We start from the raw sequence: 13,948 nt of genomic DNA on the forward strand, positions 1-13,948 counted from the left end.
AAATTAAAAAAACTTTAAAAAACTTTTAAAAAAAATTTAAAAATTTGAAAAAAACTTGGAAAAATTCTTGAAAACTTGAAAAAAATTCAGATTCACTTACCTTTAATGGCTAAATCCTTCTTCTCCAGTGATTCCTATGCCTTTGATGCGTGTCTCACACCTTCGTAGTCGTCACCTTCGAAGAAAAATACAAAAACTAAGAACCCTGATTGTAGAGAAAAAATCTTCAAAAATGCAAGTAGAATAGGTTGAATGCATGTTTTGATGCATGAAATGCATCATAGAGGGGCGGATTAGGGTTTAGATGTATTTAGAAGATTAAAAATATTGTTTTTTTATTGTTTTTAAATGCTTGCTAACCCGTGGGCCCCGTTTTTGGGAACCCACGGGCTTGGGTTCACCTGGGTCCTCCTGGGTTCGCCCTGGGTCCCACCCGGGTCCTGCCCAGGCCGCTGGGTGGCAGGACCCACAGGGAACCCAGCGGCCTGGGCAGGACCCGGGTGGGACCTAGAGCGAACCGGACCAGGACCAGGACTGGGCACGGACCAGGACCAGGACCCAGCCAAAAAAGGGGAGAACCGGTATCACAGGACAAAATGAGACAACAACTAGAAAAGAAACAAGAATAGGAATCACCTAGGATCAACTACTTTGAGGATGTTTGAGTGCTGATGTTGTATCTTAGTGTAGTTCACTTGTCATTATTGAAGGATGGGATTATGAACATTAAAATTATTATAAATTTATAACCTTCATAGAGCAGATTATGAATAACCTCACCACATGTATTCATGAGTTGGATTATAACAAAGTTTGCAATAATATTGTGCTTTTTTTGTTGTTGTATGGAGAAATCAATCATTTTTCTGAAAGGCTACTGTTTTGGAATGCTCATGCTGGGCATTGATTTGCCCTAGCCATTGCATTATCTTAGAGAAGGGTGTCTAAGTTCATCATGTGAACCTACTTATCAATAACTCCTTAGAAATTCTTAGATTTCTAGGAGATTGATTGTAATGCTATATAAACAAAATGTTAAAAACAATGAATCCCTTGTCAAAGTGTTTGTTCCCAAATAAACTTTTCAAAGTTTGTGTGTACTATTAAACACAATGTGAGGCCAACATATGTTTCTTTAGATCTTTTTTGTTTAGTATTACATGAGTAAATTCTTCCATGTTTCTATGTGCAGGATGTGGACTGTTTTTATGCACAGACTGAAGTACTTAAACAACCACACTTGAGAGATCGACCAGTTGGAATTACACAGGTGCTTTTCCTAATTCAAATGAAACAAATGCTTTTATTTTTGAAATACATTTTATGATATGAATCAGTGGAAAATTCTGCAGTACATTTCCATGGTATCTACAAAGGGAAGATACTGAGAGAAACATGCAACATGTTAAAAAATTTGAAGTTTGTAGCTTTCTATTGAGTGATATGTCATGGTTTTTCAGTGGATAATAAGTGTTTGTAATTTCTGCTAATATATATCGACTTGATCTTAATTGTCTCCATTCTTGCATTGCATTCTATTACCTTGTATGTCTGTAAAACTACTTGGAATATTTAATCAAAAACATACAACCACAAAGACATGCACAGACACATACTTCACATGCTTGTATATACAATTGAAATCACTTTATTAAGTATCGACCAATATGACCATTGCACGCAACTATGGAGAATGCAAACACTTTCATTTGTATCAAAGTCAATGTTTGTGGTCTTATTATTACCATTCCTTAGTGGCGAGGCTTCTCAATGCCTGTGAAAAACATACAAATGGGAAGCATTTATGGTTGGTATGGTTGTTGGACACAACTGCTCATACCTAAAAAATGGAAAGACGTTTGTTTATTACTCTTTATTTTTACATTTCTTCAGCAATTCATGGTTATATTGTTTTCCCAATCAAAATATATAAATGAGCTAGTCTGTCTTAAATACGAAATTTCTTCATATGATTATTCATGTAACTTGTAGCAATTGCTGGTATTAGGTAGATAATTATTGCAGGTAGTTGCTATTCTGTCGATGTTATTAAATAGATAGTTTGTGTGAAAGGTACTAGCAGGTTCATTAAAACTAGAAAATATAGTCATGTACATAGCTTGCATGAGAAGATACTCATGCTTTTAGAATAAGGATTTACTGCCTTAATATAATCAATCCCAATTTTATATCAATTAAAGCTGTTTTTTTTTTTCAAATTTGTGAGGTATTTCCTCCATCTCTTTAGATTTGCAGGTGCAATCCTTTGATTATGGGCATGAAGGTACTTCAGTGAACTTGTTCTTATGTTATTGTGTTTACTAAGCTTGTAGGTATGCTACAAAACATATATATTTCAATGTAGATAAGAACTTATAACCAAAATTCTCTCATATTCACCCCCTTCCCTAAATAAGTTGGCATCCTTCTTACAACAATATGGGGTCCAGATTTAGGGCTAATTGTGAAAAATTGATTGCTCAAAATAATTGGATTAATCTATTCAACGATATACAACCGTATATAAAGAGTTTACAAGAGGATGTTCTAAATTAAGAACTAGTCGTTTAAGTGAAAACTGTTAAGTTTGGAATCAGATTTATATGATTAGGTAATTTTAAAATTTTATTTGTACCTTGGTCACAATCTGATATCAATTAAATCCTTCGAATATGATTTGTATGTAAGTCACAGATCAGTTTGTAGAATTCAATCTGCTTCTTGTATATGTCACCAATCTGCTGTATGTATGTGCCACGATATGTAATATATTATCCAAATGCCTTTCAAGTTGTATTGTATGAACTTCCTTATAATTCGATGATAATTACAGACTGCTTGTTTATATGGAACCACCTGTAGGTAAGTATCGATCTGCACTCCTATAGTTCCTTACCGTGCTAAGGAAATCATATTGTCCATAAATATGATTTCCACGGGCTTTCCTATGGGCCGTGTCCCTTAACACGAAATGGTGGCACTAAAATAATTTGTAACGATTCATTAGTGAATCGAAACACTAACTAATAATGCAATTTACCTTAGTCATAACCATTACTAATAATCACCGAATAGAGGAAAACGATAAGTGATTAGATTGATAACAGATAGTAATAGATGATCATGACTACTTCGAAGATCGAAGCTATACGCGTTCAACAAATATAATGATCAGTATATTCTGACTGAAGCTATACGCATTCTAACAAAAACTAAAAAGCTAAAAAGCTTAAAATACTAAATAAAGCTTAAAAAAGCTAAATAATAAAAAGCTAACTATGCGTCTTTAATAAAGAAGCAATAGTTTCACTTAAGGAACTAAAAAAGCTAAGTCGACAACTAAGATGACCACTAAGAATAGAAGATGACCATTATAGAATAGATATTAATATTATTTTAATACCCTCACTAATGGTCATCGTACTCATTACCCTGTAGAAGACACTGCAGGTCTTTTGGTCACAAATGCAAAGAACACTCTGCTGCTACTGAGACCCTCCTAGGATCTGCAGAATGTAAATGACCAAATGTACCAAAAAGCCATCCAAATGTAGCCCTCACATGTGAATTATTGAAGCCTGAAACCATTAATTTGAGGAAAAATCGGTAAACCCTTTTGCAGAAGAGTATTGAGCACTGATTGCTCCAACAACTCCAAAATAGATTGCAAGATACCATGGTTGCAAATGTTCGCCCTAGTAGTGCGACCCAAAACTGACTGCAACAAAGCACGTTTTTTGTGGAAGAATCCGTCAAACCTTGCAAATAACAAAATTCCACGCGAACTTCGCGTATTACAGATGATTTTTGAGGAAAAAATCGAAAAAACCAACAAACAATTTTTGAGAAAAAAATCATGAAAACCTAGAGAAATCCCACACAAACTTTTCAGATTACATTTTTTGAGGAAAAAATCGTGAAAACCTAAAATGTCGCGCGTCAAAACACTAGACATTATGCGACAAAAACTTGATTTTTGAGGAAAGAATCAAGCAAAACCCTCCCATGATTTTTAATGGAAAAAATCAGAAAACCAACAAACATTTTTTTAGGAAAAAATCGTGAAAACCGTGGGACCTGTAGGACGAGAGGTTTGGCCCAAATCAATCTGATGAAGGCTACGATATTCAAATATCATCCAACATGTGCTATTTTCAGGTGTTGTTGCAGTTGTTGAACTTCCGACTGTGTTCCAACATGATGTCGGTCAAAGATGCTATCGCAAAAACCGAGGTTGAACGAGGTCAACCTGGAGTATAATTCGAGGCATGAATCCCATTGCACGAATTTCGAGGATTGCTAAAAAACCCATAAATTAAAATTTCTTGCAAATTTGAACCTTGAAATTTTTTTGAAAAAAATAATAATCTATAGAAAAATAATATTGAAATTAGTGAAAAAAACACTTTTTTTGTTTGTTAAAAAAAGGTAAAAAAAATAGACGATTTAAAAAAAGAAGGTAAAAAAAACAGTGCAAAAACCCTAGCTTCTGGTTGCAGCCTTGAAAATTGCGATTCCGTCACTGAAGAAGCCCGGCAAAAATCGCAAAAAACTTGCGGAATTTCTGCCAAGAAATCACGCCAAGAAAGCACAAAAAACGCATGCGGAGAGGTCGGAACGCACACAACACGAACAAACGCGATGCAAACGTGGGGGATGGTTTGCGACGCACAAAGAAACAACCTCGTCATCGCGCCCTTGCCGGAAATCTATCCCATGCCCTAGCCGCGACCAGATAGGTCTGCATGAATAGAAAACGACCCACGAAAAAAAATAAATCGCACCAAAACACGAAAATAATACACGTGATTTTCCTCCCGTGCGATGCTAAAAATAACCCACATGAAATCCATGGCGCAAAAAAAACAAGAGGTCGCACAAAAATCACGATGAAAACCTGCGCTCGGTCAACACTCTGCAATTCTTCAACAGAAACCCTCGCTGCCATTTTTCTTCAGGAAAGGACTAGAAATGAAACCCTCAGCACTTCCCAAAAAGGAATGTGAAAATTTCCAAAAGCTCACGATCTGCCTGCAAACAACAATCTGATTTTTTTCCAAGAAAAATCACACTTGAAAAAAATTCTGGAAATTATATCCAAGTAGCAAGAGGCTACGAATTTTTCATTAAAAAATCCCATCGACCTACTCTAATACCATGAAAAATTGATTGCCCAAAATAATCGGATTAATCTATTGAACGATATACAACCGTATATAAAGAGTTTACAAGACGACGTTCTAAATTAAGAACTAGTTGTTTAAGTGAAAACTAAAAAGCTAAAAAGCTTAAAATACTAAATAAAGCTTAAAAAGCTTAAAATACTAAATAAAGCTTAAAAAGCTAAATAATAAAAGCTAACTATGCGTCTTTAATAAAGAAGCAATAGTTTCACTTAACGAACTAAAAAAGCTAAATAAGTCGACTAAAAAGCTAAATAAGTGGACAACTAAGATGACCACTAAGAATAGAAGATGACCATTATAGAATAGATATTAATATTGTTTGAATAAATTGATGATACGACAAAGACTAGAAAGTGCATAGGTAGGCGAGCCACAGATTGGCAAGCCTGACTATTATGAGGAAAATGAAGAATGCTTTGGTCCTGGCCATGCTACAATTGTCCTTCGTGGGAGGTTTATGCATAGCCATACCATGTCACCCCTTTCACTGGGTTCAGTTCTGATCTAGGCACCACTATTCTTGTAAAGCTTGAGTAGCTTTGCATTGCACAACAATTTCAAATTTGCATATTGTATGTAGGGACAGACAAGCACCCCGTAAAGCTTACATTTTGGTCACAACTTAGTTGTTAGTAAATCTACTTGATGGTGAAAGCTTATCTTGTTTGTACACACAATATGGACATTTAAATTTAATTTTCTTTAAAATTGTATGGCAAGCTGTTCAGAGCAGTTCTAACTATTTTGTCTTCTATTTCCAATTGGATCCCAATGGTATTGTAAAGTGTTATAGTCTATTGCAATTTTGTAATGTTTCTTTTTACTGTATAACTTATTTGGTTTAGAAGATGATCTTGTTAGACATTTATTTTATCATAGTTTTCTTACCTCTGTTGCATTTTAACTTGTATAAGTGACATGTATTTAATTGAAGCATGTAACTTTTAGGTACAGTGCCTTGCAAACCACCAATAAAGTTTTAATGTTACTCAAGAATAATCTCTTAGCAATGTGGCACATTGCTGACAGTTTTGTGTTTTGTTCATTTATAGAAGTTTTTAGTGGTCACCTGCAACTACTTGGCTCGTCAACGCGGTGTACCAAAGATGGCATCAATTGAGGAAACGCAAAGGAGGTTCAGTCAAAATTACTTTCTAATGGTTTATTTTTTATATGCTTTTCTGATATTCTTCTTGTTGTGTACAAAAATTCATATGAGATAGCTATCTGTAAGATTGTACTATATGCCATTGAAAGTGTATGCAATTGTTGATGAATACTTATCTTGCGTTTTGTGTATCCACTTTCCTTTTCAAACATTGGAATCCTTGTTTTCAACACATATGTATGTGATCTTCCTTATCTTTTGTGTGAATAAATAAGGGAGAGCTTTTGTAATATCCATTCCTAGTCGTAGTTAAATGTAGTATAGTATTTCAGTCCTTTTTCTTCCTTTACCTTTTTGCATAGCAATATTACTTGGTTCTCTAGGGTACCTCTGCCATATCTGATATTGATATGGGTACAAACAAGGATCAAATATACTAAATTTATCTGGATAGGCATAGGCATATTTGGATAGACAATGGATATATCCAGGCCATATCCTATAAGAGGTTTTCTTCAGGATATTGATTGTAGTTCATGGATAGCTTTGGCCAATGGAAATGGATTTTTTTTTTCTGTTATGGATTGAATTTTTCGCTGTTCTATATTCACAGGTGGAAGCAAACTAATCTGTGGGTTTGGACTAGATTTTGTCATTTTGTTGTTCGATGTGAAAACCAATGTAATAAGAAGATCTGCAAATGAAAGGAATCGAACTTAATATGTTTCCTACAAGATAAATGGCAATCTTCAATGTAGGGATGCTAGCAAAGAACAAGGATTGTATTCTTATTACTTTGGTAAACCAGGACATATTTCCTGGAAATGTAGGATTAGAGTGATGAATATTCTCAAAGGAAACCTAAAATGTAAAAAATAAAAAGAACTAAGTAATATTTTTTGATGGATGGAAATCAAAATGATTACATTTATGACCATCTATTTTGACTGACCGTTGTCATGAGTTAATCTACAGAATGATGAGCAATGTAGTATTTGCTTTGTATGGAAAGATATCGAGGTGAATTCTTGGTATTTGGCAGAATTTTATTTCTATAGGAGTAATGGCAACATCCTGGAGGACTTATTATTCTAGATGTTCAGGAGCTAGCAAACAAGTAATAAGTTTTCTTTTGTTGAAAAATCAATATATAGCATGTATACAGTTCATTTTCCTATAATACTGATCAGTACCATGATTGAGTACCTAGGCATCTGGATGGATGGAAATTCACCGATATAATTTTGTACTTTTTATAAATTAGTAAAATATTTACTATCCAAAAAGGTACATGTTCCAGCATGTTTACCCCGTGGGGTGTGTTATTAATATTGCATATCAACAGTCAGATGATAACCATATGATAGAATAGTAACCAGAAACTCAGAGCAATGCTTTCATTAATGCCAAAATGTCTAGTACAATAATCATTCTCTGCGTTAGTGTATCCAACAACAAGTACAAGAGCATATATAAAGACACGGTCGAGGGTTGCAGTTACCACCCGTGGGGAACCGTCATGCAACGAACAACTACCCTCGACGACACTAACATACTTAACCAATGTAGCTTAACAAGTAGTACAAAGCCCATTTTACGACCAACATCATCCCCCCCTAAGAAAAGTTGTCTCCGGACGACAAGGTCAAAAATCCGGGGCTAACACAACAAAATGGGGATGAAGTACATTGTATACAATAAGAAAATCACTGAGAAGAAGGGGCTGAGGGGGCATCCCTGAAGGAGGTAGTTGCACCGTCGATGAAGAAGATGCAGGAACTACTGACACCAGTCGAGCCTGGAACTCATACACTTGCTGCGTCCTCGCCTGAAAACCCTTTTTTGCTACCATCCAATGCTCAAGTGCAGATTTCACCATTATTGCTTCCGCAAGGAGTTCTTTTTTTCCTTGACATCACAGTCTTCTTTTTTTCCTTGACATCACAGTCCTCTTGTGCCTAAACCAAACTTGTCTGCAAAACATGCTTTTCAGTCTCAGCCTCCACCAACTACTACTCAAATGATACTGTCTCCCTAGCCAATTTGTCCTTGATAGCCACCCGTGCTGCCCTCTCCGCATCCAACTCCTGGGTATGCTGAGCTAAGTCTCACACTACTACTGCCTCCAACTTGGTGGTCAGCTCCTCCTGAGCCCTCTGTGCATCCACCAAGGCAACCTCACGTCCAACCAAGACATACTTCGAGTTCCTCAAAGCGTACCATTCATGCCTGGAAGTGGCCACAACCCTCTGGCACAAAGGCTAGGAGACGCCTCAAATCCTCCATCACACTCCCCAAAGGCTAATAACTGAATTGAATAACTCCCTGGGGCCGTACGACTTCGCTTTCTTGCAATGCCTTCCCTCAAACTCTTTTTGTTCGCAACCTCCAAATCCATCTCCCTCTACGGCTTATGGCTTCCTCGCCAATGCTTAGCTTCAGGCTTCTTTCTCACAGTACGAAACAACCCCAACACTTACCGTGACTTCTCTGATGCCCTTCGCCCAACTCAAAAGTGTATTGTAGCTCAAAAATAAACTAGGGGTTTGGGGGTAGTGCCCCAGCGGGGTCGAGGGGCAGTGCCCTCGTGGGGTCTGGGGCCACCATGGCAAGCGTTTTTTTTTTTTTAAATTAAAAAAAAAAAAAAAAAAAATTAATTTCCTAATCTAATTGTCCAGAGAGTCTTCGGTTCGGGTCCCGTGCCTTTAGGATCGCCCTTCATCCTTCTCAGTTTGCCTCGCTCGAGAGTCTCCCGCTTTGGTCCCGTGCCTCTCGAGTCGCCTGCCCGGCCTCTCAGGTCCCCTTCCATCCTCTCGGGTCCCCCTCCCGACTCTTGGGTGTCCTTCTGGCCTCTCGGGTCCCCTGAGCGCTTCTCGTGGTAGGGTTTCAATTTGGATCCGTTGATGGTAAGTCTATTTTCAATGGCCATCCGAAGACCTAGAACCATAAATTCTACAGGGACCACGGTCTCCTTCCCGTACATAAGAAGAAGAAGAATAAAGATTTTGAAGGTTGCGGCCTTCCACATAGGGTTCCAATCGTTGCCGACACGAATGATCTTGGGGTTATCTACGTCATCGAGGTTTGTCTCCTTCAATTTTACCTCTTGATACTTGATGGGTTCTTCCTTCGGGAACTAGTGTGTGATGGTGTCATTCACACGGGCGTCTCCCTTCCAATATTCTCTGTATTCCGGCAGGTACACCTCCTTTGTTACTTGCTCTGGTTCCTCTACTTCGAGCCTATAGCTCTGGAACATTTCGTAATCCTCCATCTGCTAGTGGAAGAGCCCGTTTAATGACCCCGTCTCATCCTTAGAGCACTCTCCTAGTTTGAGAATCCCTTCGTTGTTGGGCTCCATGCAGCCCTGTCCTTTGTCCCTCAGGTCGCCTTCTCCTTCACCCTCCGATTCCGAAGATGATGCCAGTTCCTCACTAACCAACTACGTCCCAACGTCTATGATAAACTTCCTTCCTCCATTCTCCATAGACAAAGTGTTCTTCCAGTTGTGGGTGGCCTTGGCTGCCACCATCTACCCTCTCCCTAAGAACGCATCATACCCTTTTTTCTTTAGTGGGATTACCACGAAGTCCAGTATGAAGGGTTGCGCCCTGATGGTAACTTGCTAGGCCATCAGTGTCCCGATGGATTTGATTCCATGCTGATCTGCTCCCAACAGATTGAATGTAGATGGCCATAGCGTCAACTTCCCCAACTTCCACCAGGTTTCTTCTCGAAGAACATTCACTCCCGATCCACCATCGACGATGGTATCGGTTAGAATGGTGCCAAGGATACCCATCTCCACAGTGGCCGGGTTCCTTCTAGTGTTAATTGCCAGCAGCCTAGGGTCTATTGCAGACCCCCCAAGAACATCCGTGCGGTGGTTGGTATTGGTGCGTGGTTGGGAGAGATTATTCAGCAACGCCATTCGTAATTGAGGCATCGTCTGGAGGAGGTCGTGTACCTTCACAGGCACCTCCAGTTTTAAAATTTGATTTAGTATAGCCTCCTCCGCCTCCGGTCGGCTGGAAGTACCTGCCGTACTCTTCGCCTTCGCCCTCTCTCGTATCTCTTTCTCAATCTCTTCCCGTGCTTCCCATACCCTTCACTTCTCCGTCTTTGGGTCTGGGCACGTTGCTTGTCTTGCTTGGGCGCGAGTTATGACCAACACTTCCTCTTCTTTGGTTTCCTCGATATTGAGCAAGTTGACGCTGGACTTTGGGTAGGTGGCGTCTTCGTGGTCTCCTGGTCTGCACCATTTGCACAAATATTGTGTGGCCTCTCCCTTCAGGCAGTCTCGGGCGAAGTGCTTCCAGTGGCTGCACGCTCTGCATTGTATCATCGGTCGGCCTTTGGAGTCGTATTGGATCCGGCTCCTTGTATTGTTATTGTTGTTTCGTCCTCCCCACCTGTTATCTCGATAGCCTCCCGATGTTGCATTGTTGTTCGCCTGGGAGCTGCTGGTACCGCCCGATGTAGTTGGTTGTTGAAATATCCCAGACCAGTTTTTTCAATTTTTCAATTACAAAGAGTAATGCAACACACATCCGTTAGGGTTAGCACTTAAACCAAAACGATGAGGAATACAACTCTAACCAAGAATGTACACCAGGATCCCGGGTTGGGCAAGGCATGAGCATATGGTCAGAGGGTCTTAAAGCATTCTAAAAGTAACTCTAACCAAGAATGTGCCCAAGATGGACTAACATATGGTCAGAGGATCTTGGTGCATGCTGAAAGCAACTCTAACCAAGAATGTGCCCAAGATGGACTAACATATGGTCAGAGGATCTTTACAATTACAACTGCTGAAAGGAAAACTCGACACCAAGCATGTGCTTTCAAACCCAGGGTGGGAATGGAGCTACCATATGGCAAAGATGCTAAGAACTTACAAATGGAATTAAATGTAAATAACAAGCGTGAAATGAAAATGAGAAGAAATGCTGCCAGTACTACTGTTCAGCTTACAATATGATAGTAAATGCTTGCCAAGATCATAGGATTAAGACTATACAATGCTGTAACAATATAGTAGGCTCTCCCGGGCTTAACAAAAATGATAAGTCCAAGAAATTCTACTCAATGATCAATCTTAATATTCTGATTTATGACAGACTTGCACGTGAAATGCTTAATCAGCAACACTTGGAATCACTAAAATGCTCATTACTCTCTCAATACTAGTCCGAATGACCCAAAACCAAAAGCAATGGCTTCCTATGAAGGAGGCGACCCAACCAATACCAAGAAATCAGACATTAACCCAACATATTATTTAACACAAACCCCAAGGCAATTCCCAGTAGTGATGCCAGGCAAGAATGGCGATTCTTCTCTATAAAATAAAACACTTAATATTAGAATCTACAAATTTGCACAAAGGAGCGCCCAACCAAAACAAGAGGAAATATGCAATACCCAAAATGAATATGTTTTTATTTTGGATTATATGAGTGAAACTACAAATCTGCCTTGCTAACCGCGACTCCCGAAAATGAAATGAACTGCAAATAACTGAACTTCAAGCACAACTCAAGCTACAATGCAATCCCCACTACAAACTCTCACAACTACACTAAATCACCACTAGTTGCTATCTTTCAAGCAAGAAGCAATGCCAAGGCTAGGAGGCATTCATTCCTCGAAGCAACCCCAATACCATTCCGGCAGATTAACATTACCATAGACATAAGATGCCAAATGAAGGGAAGAGGCCTCCATTTATAAGCTTAACAAGGGATCTCTAGAGGCTTCTAGAAAGTGCGCCCTAATTTCACATTTGAATTTTCCTCCAAGAAATGATGCCACTTTTAAAAGCTTAATTAACCTTTATTTTAATTCACTTCTCTTCATAAAGTTGGCACCCCTTTTCATAAGCAAGATTTTAGACCTTAGGAAATATTAAATCCCTTCAATGATGCGTCCACCCTTGAAGACCACCTTTTAAAACAACTTGAAGTGATGAAGCTAGGCCAAGGGGTCAACTTTAAAATATAACATTAAAACATAACATTATTTAAATGAAATGAACTTACCTCTCCAAAAACATCCCAAGGCCAAAAGTGACGAAGCCAACTGAACCAACTGAAGAAGAGAATCGACTGTGTTGAAATAATTAGGATCACTGCCAGAAATAGAATTTACTAAAAATAGTAAATTCCAAAAAGTGCTTGGAACGCAAAGCCGGACATACCACTGCGAAGCCCTTTGAAAACCCAGAAAGAATCCGCGATCCAAACTCTAATTCATGAGCAACAACAACCTCCAAAATTGGAAACCCTAATTTCACCCATTGATTAGCCTACGGGTCTCCGAAATAGGCCATCGGTCAACTGAAACATTACGCTTGAGAAGGGGACATTACAGTCCGCCCTCCCCAAGATTGCTTGTCCTCAAGCAATTGCAAGTTTGGATGCTGCAAAATCTCCTCATTCTCCCAAGTTGCATCCTCCAAGGGCAAATTCTTCCACCTCACCAAGTATTCCTTGATTGTCCTTCTTCTCAAAGAACTCTCTTTGGAATCAATAATCTCCTCCGGAATCAAAATCAACTGCCCTTCTTCGTCCAAAGGTGGTAATTGTGAAGAAGCAATAACATTATGTCCAAGTGCCTTCTTGAGGCGAGACACGTGGAAGACATTGTGCACTTTACTACTCGAAGGTAGCTCCAACTCATAAGCTATTGCTCCAACCTTTTTGATGACTTGGAATGGCCCATAGAAACGAGGCTTGAGCTTCTCAGCTCCACTCTTCTTGAGAGTAGACTGTTTGTATGGCTGTAGTCGAAGATAAACCATATCTCCAACCTCAAAAGAGCGCTCAACACGTCGTTGATCAACGTACATCTTTTGCTGATTCTGAGCAATCTGCAAGTTGTTCTTCAAGGATTTCAAGATGTCTTGACTTTGCTGCAACAAATCTTTGGCTTGAGGGGCTTTGCTATCACCAAACACCAAATCAGCAAAGCTAGGAGCCTCATAACCATAGAGAACCATGAAGGGAGACATCCTTATTGACATGTGAAAGGAAGAATTGTAACAATACTCGCCTATGTGGAGCCATTTCACCCATGCTCTTTGCTGCTCCGAAACATAGTTTCTCAGATAGCCTTCCAACCACTTGTTCACTATCTCTGTTTGTCCATCGGTTTGGGGGTGATAACTAGTGCTTGGAGTAAGCACCGTACCACTCATCCTGAAGACTTCTTGCCAAAAGGTGCTTAGGAACTTGCTGTCCCTATCGCTCACAATGTTTTTCGGCAACCTATGCAATCGAAACACCTCATGAAAAAACAAATCTGCAACTTGAGCTGTTGAAAAAGAGCTCGTGATGGCAAAGAAGTGAGCAAACTTTGTCAATCTGTCCACTACAACATAGATACAATCTTTGCCTTGGGCCTTTGGCAACCCAGTGATGAAGTCCATTGATATGCTTTCCCATTTTTGGTTGGGAATGGGAAGAGGTTGCAGCAGACCAGCAGGTAGAGTGTGCTCATTTTTGTTCATCTGACAAATAGGACATTCTTGGATGTAGTGTTGAACTTCCCCTTTCAGCCCTTTCCAAGCAAATCTTTCCTGAATTTGCCTATGTCTTGAAGAAACCCTGATGACCAGCAAGTGGAATGTCATGGAATGTCATCAAAATCTTCT

General features: G+C 39.2%; 1 protein-coding gene across 4 annotated transcripts in view; it reads left to right on the forward strand.

Moving 5' to 3' along the window:
* The window catches only part of LOC131052518 (uncharacterized), a 158,660-nt gene that overhangs the window by 56,145 nt on the left and 88,567 nt on the right, over positions 1 to 13,948 (forward strand). For all 4 annotated transcript variants that reach the window (XR_009107442.2, XM_057987132.2, XM_057987133.2 and 1 more), the window contains exons 2-3: positions 1,193 to 1,270; positions 6,239 to 6,321. Coding sequence is in view for 3 of the 4 variants with exons in the window: in XM_057987132.2 (XP_057843115.2) it covers positions 1,193 to 1,270; positions 6,239 to 6,321 (161 nt within the window). In the remaining variant the exon portion in view is untranslated. The remainder of the gene's footprint in view (positions 1 to 1,192; positions 1,271 to 6,238; positions 6,322 to 13,948) is intronic.

This window comes from Cryptomeria japonica, chromosome 8, assembly GCF_030272615.1.
Source record: "Cryptomeria japonica chromosome 8, Sugi_1.0, whole genome shotgun sequence".
Classification (NCBI taxonomy): domain Eukaryota; kingdom Viridiplantae; phylum Streptophyta; class Pinopsida; order Cupressales; family Cupressaceae; genus Cryptomeria; species Cryptomeria japonica.